Source organism: Anthonomus grandis, chromosome 11, assembly GCF_022605725.1.
Source record: "Anthonomus grandis grandis chromosome 11, icAntGran1.3, whole genome shotgun sequence".
Classification (NCBI taxonomy): domain Eukaryota; kingdom Metazoa; phylum Arthropoda; class Insecta; order Coleoptera; family Curculionidae; genus Anthonomus; species Anthonomus grandis.
The window spans coordinates 10,470,647-10,490,416 of NC_065556.1; the positions used below are offsets into that span (position 1 = coordinate 10,470,647).

The window sequence follows — 19,770 nt, forward strand, 5'->3', positions numbered from 1 at the left end:
CAGGTAAACATTCATTAATTTTAAAATAACCAACAAAAAATAACAGGTCCATGCCATGTTTCCTTTTAAACTTAAATGAGTAAAAAGAAAGACTTTTTCATAATATATGTAGAATATAAACAAAATATACAATTTTCAACTTAACGAACTCTGTTGCAGATAATATGCTACGATTTGATGTCAAACACCGTTCATACTCTTCCTGAATTATGACACATGAAAATTAAATTGCTGATAAAGCTATTTTCTGAAAAATCCATATTATAATTTGCTGAGCAGATTCTTTTAAACTTTCTTTTTTGTCTTAATTATAACATTATAACAAAGGAAAATATAAAACCTGCAGACATGGTAAAAATGGTACTTAATGTAGATTTAAGACACTAAAGGCATCAAAACAAAGAGCATACATTCTAAAAGAGCGCTTAACCTGATAGGGCCAATATGTTCCTTTTTTTAATTTGTCTAAAAAGAATGAAAATCGTTAGACATTGTTAGCACTATTATAAGAAAAATATTATTACCTTTTTGCGTGATCTGCATGGAGCATGGATTTTCACCTAAGAAGTTTATATTAATCAATCTTATAGGTATAAAAAAACAAATATTTTAGTAACAAGTGTCGTATTTAAAATATATTTAAAATGGTGATACGTGTTTCGCCGTCTTACACGACATCAGACCTACATAAAAATATAGGTTTAACCTAAATAACTTAGAAAGTATAAAAACAAGAATTAACTATCTCAAACAACCACTAACACAACCGGGACAGAAATTCAAGACGCCTATATTCTTACAGACAACAACAAATAATAAACTATGAATTTCTGTCTCGGTTATATTAGTGGCTGTTTTAGATAGATAATACTTCTTTTTATATTTTCTAACCTATTTAGGTTAATATAGGTCTGAAGTTGCCGTGTAAGACAGCTAAACAAGCGTCATTTTTTTAAATATATTTAAGATCGCGTGTTATGATAATGTATTTCGGCAGAAAATGTGACTTTACTCAACAGATACTGTGGAGCGTGACCAATTTTAACTTTATGGGCAAATGTCAGCGTATTGAGTAGAAGATGCTCCCTGACCGGTAACCATTCTCAAGTTGGTAATATGTCTTTTATTGGGCTCAAGCTTGTTTTACCTAGTATCAGCGCGTGGCCCTATTTTTCAACTTTTGAAATCGGGACAACTTATTTTGTTTTAATACAAATTAAACACTAGAACAATAATCAAAGTGAGGCAGGATAAGCACATTGTAAATACTTATGTAGTAGTAGTTATCTAATAGTTATCATAAGCTTAAGTGAGGTGAACATCTAGATAAATAATAAACCCCATAGGAAATAATCTTAAAGACTTCAAGTGTTTAAAATTTAAGTTCCTATCTATTCATATGCCTAAGTATTTGATTTTTTTAATACATTTTATCGAATGTTCTCCTATTTTTATATTTAACTATGTTGGTGCCTGTAAAAATATTTCTTTGCTATTATCATATATTTTGTTTTAAAGATCTTAACCTTTACATTATTATATGTATTTATTTTTTATTATATTTAAATTACACCACTAATACACCGATTTTAATATATCATTTAATTTAAGTTAAAGCTGATGTGTGTTTATTGTAGTAAATTAAAATAAAACATCTTCTGCAAAAATATAATTGTGCATTCTTTAACATAATCTTTTAAATCAATAATATATATTGCAATAGATACGACACTTATGAGTAAGACTTTTGTTTTTTTATTTAATTTAAAATAGTCTCTTTGAAAATTATGGAGGACTTTTTCATAACCTTATAGGGTTTTCTCAGTTTGTTTTTTTTTTCACAATGCTAAAATTGAAAAAAGTAAATAGATGTTATTTATATAATTATATGATATGGAAAAGTCATTTGATAAAATAAATCTCTTTATGAAAACAGCGTGACTATTAACTTAATTTACTTACCCCAATCATAATTGTCAAATAGGCAACAGTTTGTTGAAGTCAATGGTGCAAATACTGATATGTACAGTAGTACATTTGGAGTTTCTAAGGGCTTCAATTTCGAACCTTCATTATTCTTGATTGCCATTAGTCATCTATGCATTGCAAAGGGTAACTATGAAGCTTTACTTTTTTCTGATGATTTTAAGTTATACATAGAGATTGGGTTTGTGGTAGAGTGCTAATGCGTGCAGAAAAACTTTGATAATGTTGTAAACTGGTATAGTATAAATGCACTCTTCTTCAATAACAAAAAATGTACCACTATGTCTATAACCCTTAATCGCAATTTTATAGATTATTGTTGCAATACTCATGGTACTTTTCTTAAAAAAAATTTACAAATAAAAGAGATTTGGCTGATGTGGTTGTTTGCAGTCTTGTCCATATGATAAACGAGGTGTACAAAATAATAAGCTTCATTCAATGTCAGATCTACTAAGCATTTTAGTGCGGAGTATAATGTGAAATTGTTTGTCAGTCTGGTATTACCAAAAGATGGAATATACTAGCATAATTTAGATTAAAACTATTGAGATCGTACAGAGAAATTTTTTTTTATATTTATTTTTTACAAAGTTTGACAGTAGATTACCTTTGCAAAATTAGCGTCGGAGAACTTGCCTTATACATCTCTTTAAAATTTTAATAAACAGAATTAATTCTCTTGAAATTCTCTCAGTTCTGCTGTTCTTCATAATTATATAAATACCACCACACATAAATACCATCACTTCATAAATACCAGACAAGTAACATGTTTCATATAAGTTTCTCTAGAACTAATATTCATACTTAAACCTCACTTATTTACAAAATGCTTAATTATTTTAATATTTGCGCATGTGATTTGTATTTAGACTTAAGCTAAATTATTTACGATAAGCTTTATGCTTCTCAAAGTTAGGCCTATACATTTTAATTATAAGGCACCCCTTATTGTTATCAAAAAAAGCTTTTAAAAATAAAATACAGAAAAAATATTTTTTTTTTCTGTATTGTATGTGCATACATTTCTTTATGTATATTAGTGTCCAAAATTGGCCCAAGAGGTGTGGATACTACTAATACTAATAAATAAATACATAAATTAATCACAGCTTCTTTTAATTAGGTAACGCAATGTCCAATTCCCAGCTTCACGACTTTCCAGTATAAATTCCGTGCTTCCCAAGCTGGCACGCATTTCTATCACGCCTACATGGATGCGGATAGATCAAATGGCCTTTTTGGCGCCTTAATTGTCCGGCAATCCGACAGGACGGACCCTAATAAAAAGTTATACGATATTGACTCTAAGGATCACGTGGTGTTAATCTCGGAATGGTCTGGTAAGCATTTTTAAAAGGAATGGAAGAATCGAAAAAATAACTTTCAAAATTAGATGATGAAAATAGTCTTTTAGATGCATAAAATACTCAATTTATAATGTCTCCAGGTTTTATAAAATCTTTTTTTTAAGTGCAGTCTTAAGTTTACCTTCTTATTTTACTTTAATTTTTTTGTGAACAAAGAAATTAGGCACACATTAAATCTCGCGCTTATATATTTGGCTTGGATCGCTTTATTTTTAAGGAAATGAAAATTAAAAACAAGCTTAACAGGTTAACTAAAATTTAAAAATAATATTTACTATTTTTTATATTATTATTATTTTTTAATTTCCTTATCTAAGCGTTTTTTGGAATTCATAAATGTTTCAATTTACGGAAATTCAGTGGCGTCCCAAAGTATCGTTAAATATTTTTTTAAGAAAAAATTCGCGGAACTGACTTTCTAAATTTTTATATTTTTATAACCATAAAAATACTTTTAGATCCCTTGAACTTTTTTGGTATGGTGCTTTGTTTTGGATAAAAATAACAAAAATCGTTTGCTGCATGTGCCTAGCTTAACAAAAAAAAATATATATATCCTACTACATACCTTAATAACTCTTAATGATTTAGGGACGAATAAATTATTACAATAGTTAATGCCTTTAAAATTTTTTTTTTGTTGCATGAATAAAAAAATTATATTTAAAGTAATTATTATAAAGGAATAAAAATTGTACCAAAGCCTTCCTTAAATTTTTTTTCGAGTATTATACTCCATTGCAAATGTATAGGAGTTGCGAGCCCAAATGGCAAATTATATAATAAAAATAAGAACTACAGAATACTTTGAAGCGTAATAATATCATTAATATAATAAAATTAGTAATTTTAATAAACCTCATTAAATTACGCATTAGCTTTTTGTCATTTTGTAGTTACAACATATGTCTGAAAATCAAAACCTTGTATAATCTTAAATTATTCTAGATCAAAATTAATTAAAATTATTACAATTTCTCCCAATAAAAACCAAACATTAAAGACAGGGACACACATTTTACCACTTTTACCGATTTAAAAAAAAAAACACACAAATAGTACTTTGACCATGGAATGAAGGGTTGACACATAAGGATTGGTATAGGCATGCTTTGCCTATTAGTATATGTATATACAATTCGTAAAACTAATATTAATGTACTGTTACAGATTTTGTTTACGTTAACTTAAATCTTATAATTGTATTAATAGATAATAAAAATATATTAAATAATATTAAAAAAGCTACATTATTTTTAAGAATTTATCTCAATCTATTGTAAGAACGGTAAACAGGGGAACTACCACTTATTCCAACCTCTAAAGCGCCTGTCCAAATAAATAGTACCACCTCGCCCAAATCTAAGTCTAAGCCTCACTCTCCAGACAGCCATAACCTACCACATAGCTCAGTTCCATCAACATCTGCTACAATGAGAAGTTCAATCTTTGGAAATTAGTTCTGATAGGGAGGTCATTGCTGCCTCTAAATCCCTTGCAACAGAATTATTAGAGGTTAATTTTGTTAGAGGTAGATAATATTTCAGTAGCGAATAAAGCAGCAATTATGGACCCGTTGACTCCACCAATAGTGCGACTATCAAGAGACTCAGATGCGACTGATGGTCGCTATTTATTGGCCAGACTGAGAGACCCTTCCATCTTAAAACCTCTTAGGCTATTCCTTGCCTATCTGCATGATCAACCCTCCAGTGTGTGTTTTGAAGGACATATTCAGTCCTTAAGACATAAAACTAATGATTTATTTCTTTTACTAGAAGAGCTTCATTTTCCAGAAATCGTTGCCATAACTGAACATTGGTTGCATGTTGGTGAGTTTGTGATGGTGGATAATTACAGTCCAACACTACGGTTGCCAGATTTGATAGAACAAATCTAACTCATGGAGGTACTGTGATATTATCTACTAGCAACGACTTTTCAATGGTAACCGAGTTCGATAATTTAGTTTCTGAAAAAATATTTGAATTTTCCATTGTCTACAATAATAATTTTAATCTTTACGTTGTTTGTATTTACAGAACACCTGATGCTGACGTAAATGTTTGTTTCCAAAAATTACTAAGCTTGCTTGAGTCTCTGCCGTTAAAAAGCAAAGTCATTTTATGTGGCGACCTAAACATTGATTTTTCCAGTGTGTGTGCTACTCAAGAATCTCCTTAGTCCATTTTCGACTCTTTTGGCTTAATCATGCATATTAAATTACTTACCAGAATAACTAAAACCAGCTCTAGTACAATAGATTATGTCGTATCTTCCTTTGAGCCAGATTTCATCGATTGTACTGTCTTAAGCTCAGGATTCTCAGACCATGAAGCAGTGTTAACAAAGTTTTCCATAACTAAATCTAAAAGTAAAAATGTTCCAAGCAAATTAGGCCGTATTTTCTCGGATAAAAATTTTTTACATTTTAGGCATCTTTGAGTTACTTATTATGTTGGGTATTACGTCACTTATAGCAAAAATCAATTTAGAAATTTTTATCTCACACGCTCAACAATTGAAAAGAAGAAGAAAATAGACTTATTCACGTATTTAAAAGAAATATGAACTTAAATCTGTAACGATACCGTTCGATATACTTAATTTAATTTAAGTTCAATAAGTTTTAAATACAATAATTTACTTGAGGTATAATAGATTTTTTATATACCTAGGAGCTGAGGTTCAATCTATTAATCTCCGAGCTCGTTTCTTCTTTTCAATATCCTACCTAACTTTGTTATGAATATTACAATTAAAAAACGATAAAAAAAAAACAACAAGAAGACCTACTTTTTTTTAAAAATACCTAATTTGAACCAACGTTTCGGTAGTTATATCTACTACCGTTATCAAGGTAATTAAAGTAAAATTAAATTAAATTAAAATTAAAATATAATTATCTTTCAATTTTTCAGTAATGCAGTCTCATCAAAATTTCTTCCTAATTCGAAAATACTTTATATACTTTTTTATATGATTTAACGGTTTATTAATAGTTTGACAAACTATTTTGAAAGATAACAAAAATTTCAAAGGTTACTTTTTTAAAAATTAAAGGGGTGTGATCTTAATGTAAATTAATCATAGAAAATACATGAATATCAAATATTTTAAATCATTAATTAATTTTGAGAATACCCTGATCTACTTCTCTCTTTAGCAAAGGAATCCATGTATTATGAAAACCAACCGAAGAAGTAGCTAAGCATTTATCTTCATTTAACATTATAAATGCACTTTCCTTTAGCTTACGTAATTTTGAAATTGGTTCTTTTGCTAAAATTGAGGAAGCATTCCAGTCTATTCTGTGGTTATAGATTATTACTGTTTGAAATTTTTGTTATCTTTCTAAATAGTTTGTCAAACTATTAATAAACCGTCAAATCATATAAAAAAGTGTATAAAGTATTTTCGAATTAGGAAGAAATTTTGATGAGACTGCATTACTGAAAATTTGAAAGATAAGTATATTTTAATTTTAATTTAATTTAATTTTACTTTAATTACCTTGATAACGGTAGTAGATATAACTACCGAAACGTTGGTTCAAATTAGGTATTTTTAAAAAAAAGTAGGTCTTCTTGTTGTTTTTTTTTATCGTTTTTTAATTGTAATATTCATAACAAAGTTAGGTAGGATATTGAAAAGAAGAAACGAGCTCAGAGATTAATAGATTGAACCTCAGGTCCTAGGTATATAAAAAATCTATTATACCTCAAGTAAATTATTGTATTTAAAACTTATTGAACTTAAATTAAATTAAGTATATCGAACGGTATCGTTACAGATTTAAGTTCATATTTCTTTTAAATACGTGAATAAGTCTATTTTCTTCTTCTTTTCAATTGTTGAGCGTGTGAGATAATTTCTAAATTGATTTTTGCTATAAGTAACGTAATACCCAATATAATAAGTAACTCATTATGAATTCGTCACAACAATACAGATTTTACTTAGGCATCTTTGTCAATCAACTGACTGGAATATTCTCTCTGAGGACGTTGATTCAGAATTCTCTAGATTTGTAAAAACGCTATCTAGTCTTTCTCATAAATCCTTTCCTTTGAGACCTCTTAAAAAGAAGCAACATAACCCCTGGTCTACCCAAGGCTTGCCTACATCTGCTAAGAACATGCGCTTATTATCTCATCTTAAGAAATTTTCAGGCAGCGCTTTTTTCATGAATACGTAAGACTTTACAAAAAGATTTATCAGAGAACTTTAAAAGCCGCCAAGAATATTTACTATAATAGGAGACTGGCTAAATCTAAAAATGTGGCTAGGGAAACATGGTCGATTGTTAATGCTTTGAGAAATAAGTCTTCTTTGTCGAATACTATCTCCACTTCATCTGAGAACCTTAATGATAATTTTGTAAATGTGGCAAATAATTTAATGAGTACCATAATTCCTTCCCATGATCCACTTTCATATCTTCCCATTGCAAATGAGAATTTCCACAGTTTTTTCTTTACGCCCGTAGTGTTACCAGAGCTTTGCAGTTCAATTAGGGAAATCAAAAACAAAAGCTCTTCTGGAATTGATGGACTTACTTTCAAAATGTTTTCAAATCTGCCCGAATGTACATTATGTCATCTTATTACTCTAAGTAATCAGTCTTTTCAAAAAGGTGTTTTTCCTAACTGCCTTAAGATGGCGATAATAATTCCACCACATAAAGGAGGAGACAAAGATCAGTCTTCCAACTATCGCCCTATCGCTCTTCTTCCCACACTTTCAAAAATTATTGAAAGATTGGTTAAAAAAAGACTTCTATCATTTTTGCTAAAATATAAAATACTTACTATCAATTTGGATTTTTAAATAACAAATGCACAAATAATGCTATGTTTTCTCTTTTTAATAATGTATACTCTAGCTTAAACAACCAACACCCTACAGTAACAATTTTCTGTGATTTTTCTAAAGCCTTTGATTGTGTTAATCATGACATCTTATTAAAAAAGTTGCAATATTACGGGTTCAAAGGAGCGCCTTTTGAATGGTTTAAGTCGTATCTCAGTAACAGAAGTCAAGCTGTGAAAATTGATTCGACTATGTCTTCTTGCAAGCCAATACAAAGTGGAGTGCCTCAAGATTCCGTACTTGGCCCTATTTTGTTTCTTATCTTCATCAATGACATTGCTAATCTAAATATTAACGGTAAAGTCTGTCTATTTGCTTATGATACTAGTTTTACCTGGAGTAATCCGCATATTTCTACACTTCATGGAACCGTATCAAGTGATTTAACTACTATCAAATCATGGTGCGACTCTAATCTCCTTTGTCTCAACATTTCCAAAACTAAAATGTTGTCCTATAAAAATACCTTGCAATCTTCTGTATTTGGTAACGCAACAATTGACGAAGTTGATTCTGTAAAGTTTTTAGGGCTAACTGTTGACAACTCGTTAAAATGGGACACACATATTGACTTTTTATCAAGAAAATTAAGTTCCGCTTGTTTTGCGTTAAGATCAATTTCTAACGAGCTTAGCCTGTCTACTTCTAGAACAGTTTATTTTGCCCTTTTTGAATCGCACCTTCGATACGCCCTTACATTCTGGGGTACATGTAGTGCAACTCAATTTGACCGTATTTTTAGACTACAAAAGAAAGCTTTACGTTATACACTGAGACTTAAGTACAGAAGTCATTGCCAGCATTTCTTCAAAAAATGTCAAATATTAACTCTTCCATCTTTATTCATATTTGAGTCCGTTTGTCTAATACGCAAACACGGTTCAGCATCTGATAGGCCTTCCCATAGTTATCCACTTAGAAACACGGAACATGATCTATACCTGCCTACCCCACATTCAGAGTTGGTCAACAGTTCCATATTATATAATGCAAAAAAAATGCACAATCATCTGCCATTGGAAATTAAATCCATCACAATTTTTTGCATTTCGTAAAGCATTATTACTGGAGAGAGCTTTTTACACAGTTAACGATTTTTTTTTGTAATCATTGATTTGAAATTTCGCACTAGCTGATTATGTATTTTTACTATCTGTACATGTTTGGGTATACTGCTTTGTGTAGCTATTTTGGGATTTTTTATAATTTTTTACTTTTTTAAACATTTTTAAAAATTTTTTTTAACATAGAGAGATTTTTTAATGATTTTTTTTTTTACATTGTATACATTAAATTGTATATTTTATAATAATATTTTTGACTACTAACAATTTTTAAATTGTATTAATCTGTATATATTGTAGATATTCTATTCTATTCTATTTATTTTTTAAAAATTTTGTTTTGTTTTTCTTTTCTTTAATTGTGTTTTGTTTGTATTTTTGTTTATTTTTTGTTTTACAGCTTTGTCTACAAATTGTAACAATTTCTTGACAATAAAGCATGGATTGATTGATTGATTGATTGATATTTTAAAAAGACAAAACAATATCAACAAAAAGAATTGTTAAGCGACATTATGACTTATAAAATGTTGGTAAATAGCTGAAAATTAAGACACTTTTTAAAGATAATAGTAACAAACGTAATTACTTCAAAATACTTAAAATGTAACAATAGGTTCAATTTATATATGTTAGAACTACCGTTTATAATATTTTAAAATGATTTTCTAACAATCCTGCCTAGTAATGAATGCATAATCAATATAATTATTGAAAAATTAGGAAATACACCTTTAAAATCGACATGTATATCACATTTCACGGAAAATACTATCTACTTTTATGATTTATCAACTCAGTGAAAAATACGACTCCACTGCAAGTATGGACTATTTCTTCACTATTCAGTGAAAATAGTTTTCAGGCCTTATAACAATAATCAAAAAGTGGTAATCCTAAGATGCCGATGCTAAAAATATCCTTAAAAGAAATCTTATATTATAAGGATGATACTTATTAATATATAATTAGCCACATAATTCACTTTATACTGATAGTATTTTGAGTTATGTTGTTTTACAGTGATAATTATAGTTGCCGTAAATTACTATCTATTTCCGGTCATCGAAGACCCTAACGCGCAATTTTGATCAATAATCTGGGAACATATGATTTATTAATGTACCTAATCTTTTAACAAAATATTATTGTTAGAATCTCTAAAATCAAGTTTGAAAAAGAAAAATGTTTAACTTAAAAAATAAAGTTTTCTATGGGAATTAATAAATATAATTTTTAAAATCGACACCTAAAAATCCACTCATAGGATAATCATAAGCTCTCAGTGTCATGAATATTAATTTTGTCTGCTTTTCATTAAAGCTTTGGGGTCAGGTGATTTTAGTCAAATTCTAAAATTTAAAAAATATTATATTTTAATAACTCAAAATAGCAAACATAATTAAAAAATAACAGTAGTAAAAAAAGTTATTAGTAATCACTAGCGTGTTCTGTAAACTAATTTTGAAGTAAAATACTTTTAAAGGTTTGAAATTGAATCTTTTTTACTCAGATAAAATATCTAACTATATCTATTTTGTTATTATTGTTATATTCTATGTGAACGATGTTCCGAATTTTCCTTTTTTCTTATGAAAATCCACACTTTTAAGATTCTTCTATATACGCTTAACTTACCATTATAATATTTATTTTTTATGTTTTTCAATTTTTATGTGTGAATATTTGATCATATGTTCATAAATTAAAAAAAGATCAGCTGTTCAAGCAAATTTTCTTTTAAAGCGGCTTGGAAACAATATCTTTAGAAGCATGTCATTTTTTTGTTTTTTACCATATTATTATAACATTTAAACTATTTCCATTTTGAATCTTAAAGAAAAAATATTTTTAATATTAGGATAGCTATGAGGCAAAAAAAAATAAATAAAAAATCATCCATATTTTTTAAATACATTAATTTTGATAAAAAAATTGAGCTGATCAAAGCAAGAATTAATAGGATTATTTTTCTTACATTTTTTATTATGAAAAAAATTATGGATATTATTGACGACTCTAATTCTCAATTCATTTAATTGGCAGTTTATTCTCATAAATACAAATTTTAAAAATAATTCGGTAAATAAGAGCTTTCTAATTACCAGAAATTGCAAAACAAATCATTTAAACGGATAAATTATAAATAAACCTCAGAACATTGAAAGGCTAGAATTAGCATTGCCGTGGAACTATGGGCAGTTTGTTTGCTTGCAACATCTTTGATGCAATGATGCCAAATGCTTTTGTAGAAATGGTAAAAAAATACTTTATAATATTAGAAAAATTTATCATCTATTCTGACAGGCGCAAAATAATATTATTTCTCTTCAATAAAATATGAAGCATTTTTTTCATAGGTAACGTATATTAGGGAAAAGGGCAACAACGCCGCTCTATCGCATTGTCGATTTCACTAATACAAGTAATCTTTACCAGTGAAGTCGTCAAAAAATATTTATATGACAAATATTTATTGTTAATAGAAATAGATTATGCTTTATTATAAAAAATATTAACGTTTATGAACTCTTTACGCATTTTTTTAACGGACTTCATTAGAGTAAAGGTACTTATCTAATAAAAATCATTCTTATGGAAATTAAATATTTTATATTTATTAGAGATTTCTTTTTCTTGATTCTACGTTTATGACGACAGTTGTCGCTTGATATGGTATTATGACAATATCGGTATTTACTTGTGAAAAGATCGGCCTCTTTCCCATAATGCGGCACAAGTTTTTACTATTGTAATTTACAAAAACACTAAAATGACTCAACCTTTTTCCTTTTTCAACTAAAAACTAAATAAAAAAGACACAGAACTTCACAAATGCTGTATATAAATACAGAGCCGCTTGTCAAGATAACATTTCACAAAACATCAGCTTTTACCGGCGGTGTTGCAATTTCAAATTTTTTAGAATCGGTTTTAGGAATAAAAATGTTAACTTTTGTTTTGGATTGAAGATGTTATTTTTGCCCTTAGAATAACATATATCTATTTCTACTTGTTATTTTTAATCCAAAATATAACATCTATTAGTTGAATTAACATTATGATATGTGTTGAAATATAGCTGAAAATTTCCTCTTTTGAAAATGCATGTAAATTTGACAACAGAGAATCGATGAATATTTTTGTAAAAAAAACACCCCCCTTGCTCCTGTGCACATGTTGAACTCAAACAAAGTTGTTGTTTACCAATTCGAGCCTTTCAATGTTCTAAAAAATAAACTCTGCTTTTTTCAGTTTTGCAGGCAAATAATAATTAAAACCTGATTGGCAGCTGTTGAAATAATTACCCCAATATTTGGTTTGTTCGAGCCTTTGCGGGTTTCTGCCTCTAAATTGCCAGTCAGGTGTATCCGGCTGTCCGCTTGGCAAGATTGACCCATAAATTGTTATTTGACCAATATAGCTGGGATGTAATTAGAATTGTCTTTCGATCACTCGAAAATTGAATCGATGCCTATAGTTGTTACAAGTTAATTGATAACATATTAAAATTAATGGCATTTCATTAACTAATGTAATATAGTGAAAAGGTGATTAATTTTGAATTGTAACATCATATTTTTTTGAAAAATAAAGTCATATTGTATATTACTTCTACTTTTGCTTAGCCGTGATATTTTAACTAGACGACATAGCATTAAATGAAGAGAATTGATTTGGTTAGACTTAGCTAAGTAATATTTTGGTGATATATAAACGACAAAAAATTGATGCTTATACAATTTTTTAGTACTCATAAAATATTTTTTAATTATCAATTTTATTTAATATAGAGGTTACGCTAGCGATATTCAGAAAATAATATGAATTATAATTACATCAATTCGATATTTAATAAATAAGAATCGTTCGAACATTTTTGACAGCTAGATAATATTGGCTGATCTGTTTTCTATATATATACAGATTGGCGAATGGATCACTACACACATAAAGTTCCTAACGGGCGAGATGTTGCAACGTCGCCACCGCGACCAAACGCTGGTGTCCGAGGTTCGCGCTCGATTATTTTAAATTTTATATTAGTAAGCGCCTGACGTCGGTGGGGGCTGTATCTCTTGCGGTGAAATTAAAAAAAAAAAAATACGTGGCATAAGTAGAATATGTTTTTAATGCAGGATTTACATTGTACAATATTGTCTAAAACCTGCATAGATTTGTAATTTTTTGTATGCTGTGCATTCATTGCATATTGAAAATTAAAGCGTTATTCTCATTAGAATAAAATACAAACACTAATAAAAACAGAATGTGAACATTATAAAAATACCAAAAAAAAATAAAACCCTAAATAAGTAATAACACACCTAACAAATAATTCTTAAAAAAAAAGCTTAAAAATACCTTCCTCTTTAGCTAAACCAAAAAGGTTAGCCTATCGTAAAAGCTGTTCCTTAGTTCCCAAAAAAATTGTGATAAAATGGAATTAGTAGATTCAACAATTTTATTTCTCAGTAGTAGCCCAACGAATTGATAATAGCTCAATAAAATGTCTTCTTATAGTACTCGTCCTATAAACAGTCTCCTTAAAAAAAACCCACGAATAAATGTTATTTGTTGACAAACCGGGAGATCTTGGAGCCCATTTAATATTGCCAGTCTCGCTTATAAGGCGGTTCGCAAAAGTATTTGTTAAATTTTTTTTAACTCTAACCACATCATGTGTACCATCAATGAAAAATCATCTAAAAACAAAATATTTTTTAAGAAATTTTCATTTTCATTTGTCTTTTCTATCATGGTTTTACAAAATGCAATTTTTCGCCATTAGTCTCTAGGAAACACCTTTTGAGGTTTGGAGTATTTAAAAGATTTGTACTCAAATTTCTTCTAAATACTCGTCACAGTTTTATGGTGTATACCTAGTTCCTCTTCAACATTTCTGCTCGATCGTGTTGAATCCAAAACTACAAACCATTTCTTTCCGCCGTAGGTCTATTTTCTTCTTCTTTTCAATAATTAACCGCATAAGATAATATTTTTTAGATAAATTAATTATTGAATATAATAAATTAATATATAAATTAATGAAATAGTGATGTAATACCCAATAAAATAAGTAACGAATAGAGTCATATTATCATTTTCGCATTCAGCGCTCTTTGATTTTGCGGCGTCATTCGGTAATACTTACACAAAGTGGATAATTCATTTGTGGCCGTGGGTTAAGACTAGTACTAACTAAAAGAACCTAGAAAGATACCTAGGATATTATTTCATTTTCGCGATGCTTGTACAAGTTTTTATTTAAGATTTATATATTGCTAAGATAATGGCAGGGTGCATTTTGAACATATCCTACATTGATATTTTTACTTTTTGTTGTGTTTTTTTTCATATTAAGAAGTACTTATTACTTGTTGAGAACTTGCAAGTAATGTATTTAAATACCCTTCCTTTTTCAATGTCTATACTTACAATATATCTGAAAACATATTTTCGCAACAATTTATGGTATTTTTAGAAAGGACGTTGTAATAAAAAATTTCTAGAATTCTAAAGAATATAAATATACAGAGAACGAATTTTTGAATTGAATAATATGGCGTAGCAAAATGTTTTTTTAAAAATATGTATTAAGAATACCAATAGACAAATTTGAGTGTATTTTCAAATACACCTTTATATATTTATTATCGAATTTATGACTAATACATCTCTTGTATATCTAATAAACGCAAAATAAAACTTAAAAGAACCCACTCTTCAAAAATTACTGAATTAGTTGGAGTGCGGCTATCGTTGAAAAAACACTTCATATTTTGCTTGTTTAGCTTACGCGTGAACCAATATTTTCTTTACACATGGATTATTAGTTTTGCTATATTGTACTTTAACAAGACTTTTAAAAGTGATATTCATAAAATGCTGTTTTTTACTTATTTTTAGTTTTTCAATTACTTTCCTGGACCAAGGATTTTGAATACCTTTAAAATAAATAGGTTCAAATCAAAATCTCTTTGAGAGTAAAAAATGTTTTAAATATCTAATTACCTCTTTACCGTCTAATTTATCAAATTTATTTAAACATTTTTGATTACTTTTCTTTACTAACATACTTGTACAATTCAAGACTAGTATTTTTTGGAGATTTTATACCCATCCTATAGGGTGAATAGTCTGATTATTCTATTAGAATTTTTCGACTGAAAGCAAATAAATATAGTGAAAAATAACCAAGGGACGCTCTTAGATCTTGTTATCACGTCTAGATGTGACTTTTACACATTGCAAAAATGTCACGATTTTTTAATTGACGAGGACCTTCCTCGTCAATTAAATCCAATCCATCCATCCTTATTGATTAAGTTAGAATACAAATTAGATATGAAAGGAAATAGCAAAAAAATTGAAAATACCTTTTATAACTATAAAAAGGCTGATCTTAGATTATTGTATGACAGCTTTCTTAATATTGATTGGAAAATTTTTGAATTTTATTACAGTCTTGATAGTTTTGTCTCTAAAACTCTTTTCCACAGAAATTATAAAATCAATAAGACAAAAACATTACTCCTGGAAAAAATATAAACGTTATAATAAGTTAACTAAATATAAAAAATTGCGGTCCAAAATAAAAAATGATATTGATCTATCCCATAAGGAGTACTGTATTAATTTAAAAAATAATTTATTCTTAAACTAATAATTTTTGGAAGCTTATTCAGAGTTCACAAAACAATAACTTGTTACCTCAAAACATGACCGATCAACAAAGACCATTGTTGTCTGATTCTCAAACAGTAGCAAATGCGTTTGCATAATTTTTTGCAAGTTCATAATGTTTCTTCCACACATACTCAACAAACCATCTGTAACGATGAGGACTTACGGAAGCGGAAGTGTTACGGGTACTTAAGTCAATTAGGCCAAAAAACAACCGTTGAACGTGAGAAAATTCCTGCTTTTCTCATAAATAACTGGGCTTATGCTTTTCGTAAACCATTGACTCTTCTTTTTAGCATTAAAACAATCATGCTTTCCGGACCTTTGGAAAACATCTAAAATTATTCCTGTACATAAGAAATATGATAAAAATCTTATTGAGAATTATCGTCCTTTAATGATAATTAATATGTCTTCTAAATGTTTTAAATGCGTACTGCCCTTTATATCCCTTAATAAAAAATCTGATTAATACTAGATAACATGGCTTTATGAAAGGTTGATCTACAACAACAAATCTGCTCTCTCTTATGGAATTTATTTCGAAATCAATAAGTGCTAATTCACAAGTTGACGTAATCTATACAGACTTTTCTAAAGCATTTAATTAGTTTTTTTTATCTTGCATAATTTAACGGTCTTAATACGTAGAATGCTATGCGGACGATACAAAACTCTATTATAAAATTGATTGATTAATGATATTGAAAATTTCCAAAGACAATTTCTTAAATGTCTATGGTTTAAGTGCGACGGAGTGTACCCAGAAATTGGTTTTCCACATACACAACTGTTGGAAAGATTTTCATTTCTCACACTAGAGAAAAGACACAATTTTTTCAAAACAGGTTTTACAATCATTAATAAATAACATAATTGGTTTACCTGAAATCTTATAATAGCTTAATTTTCATTTACCTCGCATATCAGCCAGGAACCCACAAACGTTTTGATCAAGACCTCGGATAAACATCAAAAAATTTTATGTTTATAATTAAAAAAAAGTATTTTTCATAAAGCTAATAAGTATAAATAATTATCGAATAAGAAATCATTTATTGAGTAAAATCTAAAACTTTATATACCCAACGAACTTTGTCAGATTATGTTTCTCATTATACTAGCTACGTTAACAACGGGGGTACCAAATATTTAATACTTAGATCAAATGACGTCACGAGGACTATTTTGTCGGTGTAAACGGCAGCGCACTAAAATTTGATAGGTGAATTTGATGCTTCCCAAACAGAGTATATTCAATTTAGTTTTTCTTTCGGTGTAAACACCTAGGACCTATTTTGAAGTACCAAAATGACAAGCTTGATATTTTATTGGATGTTTTACGAGGTTTTTATTTTTGTACACAAAAATAAATAAGAAAATACCGAGGACAAGCTTAAGCCTTGAAAAAGAAATTATTAGTTTATTTTTATTAAACAATATTTAAACAATAATATTTAAACAAATTGTTCGTCTAAACTCACTTCAACTGACATTTTGATCCTAGAAATAATCCTGGACTAATTTAACCCTTAATATCAATCCTTGTAAACAGGGCTGTACTTAATGAAAATAGTTTGATCCATGGACCTAATAGATCCGCGCGTTGTAAACGTAGCTTCTGAAAACTTAGGGCATTATAATCCGTAATCCCTTAGTACATAAATATCTAGAAGAAACATATTTTTTTTCTATCCTTAATAAACCCCTTGTAAAAATCCTTTTTCGAAATTGGAAAAGAAGTTTACTTAACCGTTGTAATTATTTTTGTTAAACATTTTCTTATTAAAAGAAAACCTTAATTTTTATTTTTTTTTAGGTGATTTCAGTCATCCATCCCCCATCAACCGAGACCTATCGAAAACACTTCTTGTAAATGGAAGGGCGCCCAGTGAACGAGGCTCGAGTCTGACAATGTTTAATGTCGTACCTGGCAAAAGGCACCGTTTTAGGGCGGCCTACACAAGCGGGTTGTCCGGCTGCCCCATCGACCTAACAGTGGACAAGCATTTGTTAAAAATTATTGAACTGGACGGAAATCCCACTCACCCCTATGAAGTCAGTTCCATTCGAATTGCGAAAGGTGAACGGGTCGATTTTGTTTTAAAGGCCAGCCAGGACAAAGGGGCTTATTATTTAAATGTCAAGTAAGTCATTTTATAAGGTAATTAGAAAATAAATGACATTATAATTATTAAAAGAAAAATGGACTGTAAAAGAATATCGTACTACAATAAGATTTTTTTTAAAAGGAAAGTCCCACGTGACTTGTTCTGGGTTATATTTTGGTTAATTCCCTAAAGCATTATAACCAAAAGTTCCACAATTTAATTCTCTGCTATACTATTTAAAAATATCATTAATGTTAGAATAACGATTAAAAATTACTCTAATAAAACTTATATTGTTTGGTAATAAACACCAAACAATTCTGTGACCTCGAGTAAGTAGTCGCAGCAAAATCGCGTACATGTATTTCATGTAGGGATTCAAAGCTATTTAATTTTTACTTAACCGCTATAAAACTAAACTAAGTAATGCATAAAATACTAAATGACATACGAATAAATGAAATCATAAGCGCGCGGTATATGCGAACCCACACGGATTATCGATAATTCTCGTATAATACTTAATAATATGTAGGTGTATGTACTTAATATGTATTATGTACTTAATATGTAACGTGTATACTTAATATGGGTTGCTTTAGTACCTAACTGTAGGACGCGACGGAGAATCGAGAATCGAGATACTCGTACATATCGGATCAGAGCGTTTCCATTTCGGTTAGAGTAATTTGTACTCCGATCGTAATAGTCTTTAAAGTTTAAATAAATTAAGTTAAACTTAATAGTGTTCTCAATATTCCAACAACCAATACCTGGCTAAATGCTATTGTGATGCATTTAAGGAATGCACATTATTTATAATGTAATTTAATCAAAAAGTAGTTTAAAGTTTTTTTGGAAGGCTTACAACACAATAGCATTTATAAAATTTAAAGCAGGCTTGATTTTATGTTAAAAAACGTGATTAAAAGACTCTACTTACAACGTGTGCATCCAAATAATAAAACTAAAATTACCTATATAAAATTTGCATATTAAATGAGTTGTAAGTTAATTAATATAAATATTACTAAAAATAAAAAGAATACGGAAAAATCTATTATCGATAAATCGGATAACTTATTTTATTTGTGCACACCGAAAGTCTTGACTTCGAAAGTCTAGTCAAGACTTTTTCGTATATACTAAGCATAAGAAGTAACATCCTGCTGTCAAGAACAATATCACAAACATTCATAATATACGACTGCTTTCAATAGCCCCACACAAAAAACTTGTAACCTATAAATGCATTATTTAGATTTTGATGAAATTTTAATATACATAGCCCTGTAGTGTTAATGTAACCACATATTCTGTCTCACAACTAACGGGACATCTTATAATTGTTTGGCAGATTGTGTTAATGTAAATCTAACTTCACCGGTTAGTTAAGGTAGACAGAAGCTATGCTAAGATAAGTTAATGCAACCATATAAAATATATTTAATTTAAATATATATGAACATCTTTGGCTGTGACGTGTTTACCTAGAAAAAGTAACTAAACCAGGTAGTTTATTATTTCCTATATATTGTAGCTGCTCATATTTATTAACAAGGAATTTTTTCTTTAAAATAATTTGACGTGGTTGTTTCTTTTCTACATATTACATCTACATCTTATTAAGGAAGCAGGGCTAGATTAATTGAATTTAAGCTAGCCTCATGATCTCTT

General features: G+C 28.9%; 1 protein-coding gene across 1 annotated transcript in view; it reads left to right on the top strand.

The window, feature by feature from the left end:
* LOC126742309 (uncharacterized) overlaps positions 1-19,770 on the top strand; it is a 77,714-nt gene that overhangs the window by 20,945 nt on the left and 36,999 nt on the right. The window contains exons 4-5 of the mRNA XM_050448950.1: positions 3,116-3,332; positions 17,802-18,129. Coding sequence (XP_050304907.1) covers positions 3,116-3,332; positions 17,802-18,129 — 545 coding nt within the window. The remainder of the gene's footprint in view (positions 1-3,115; positions 3,333-17,801; positions 18,130-19,770) is intronic.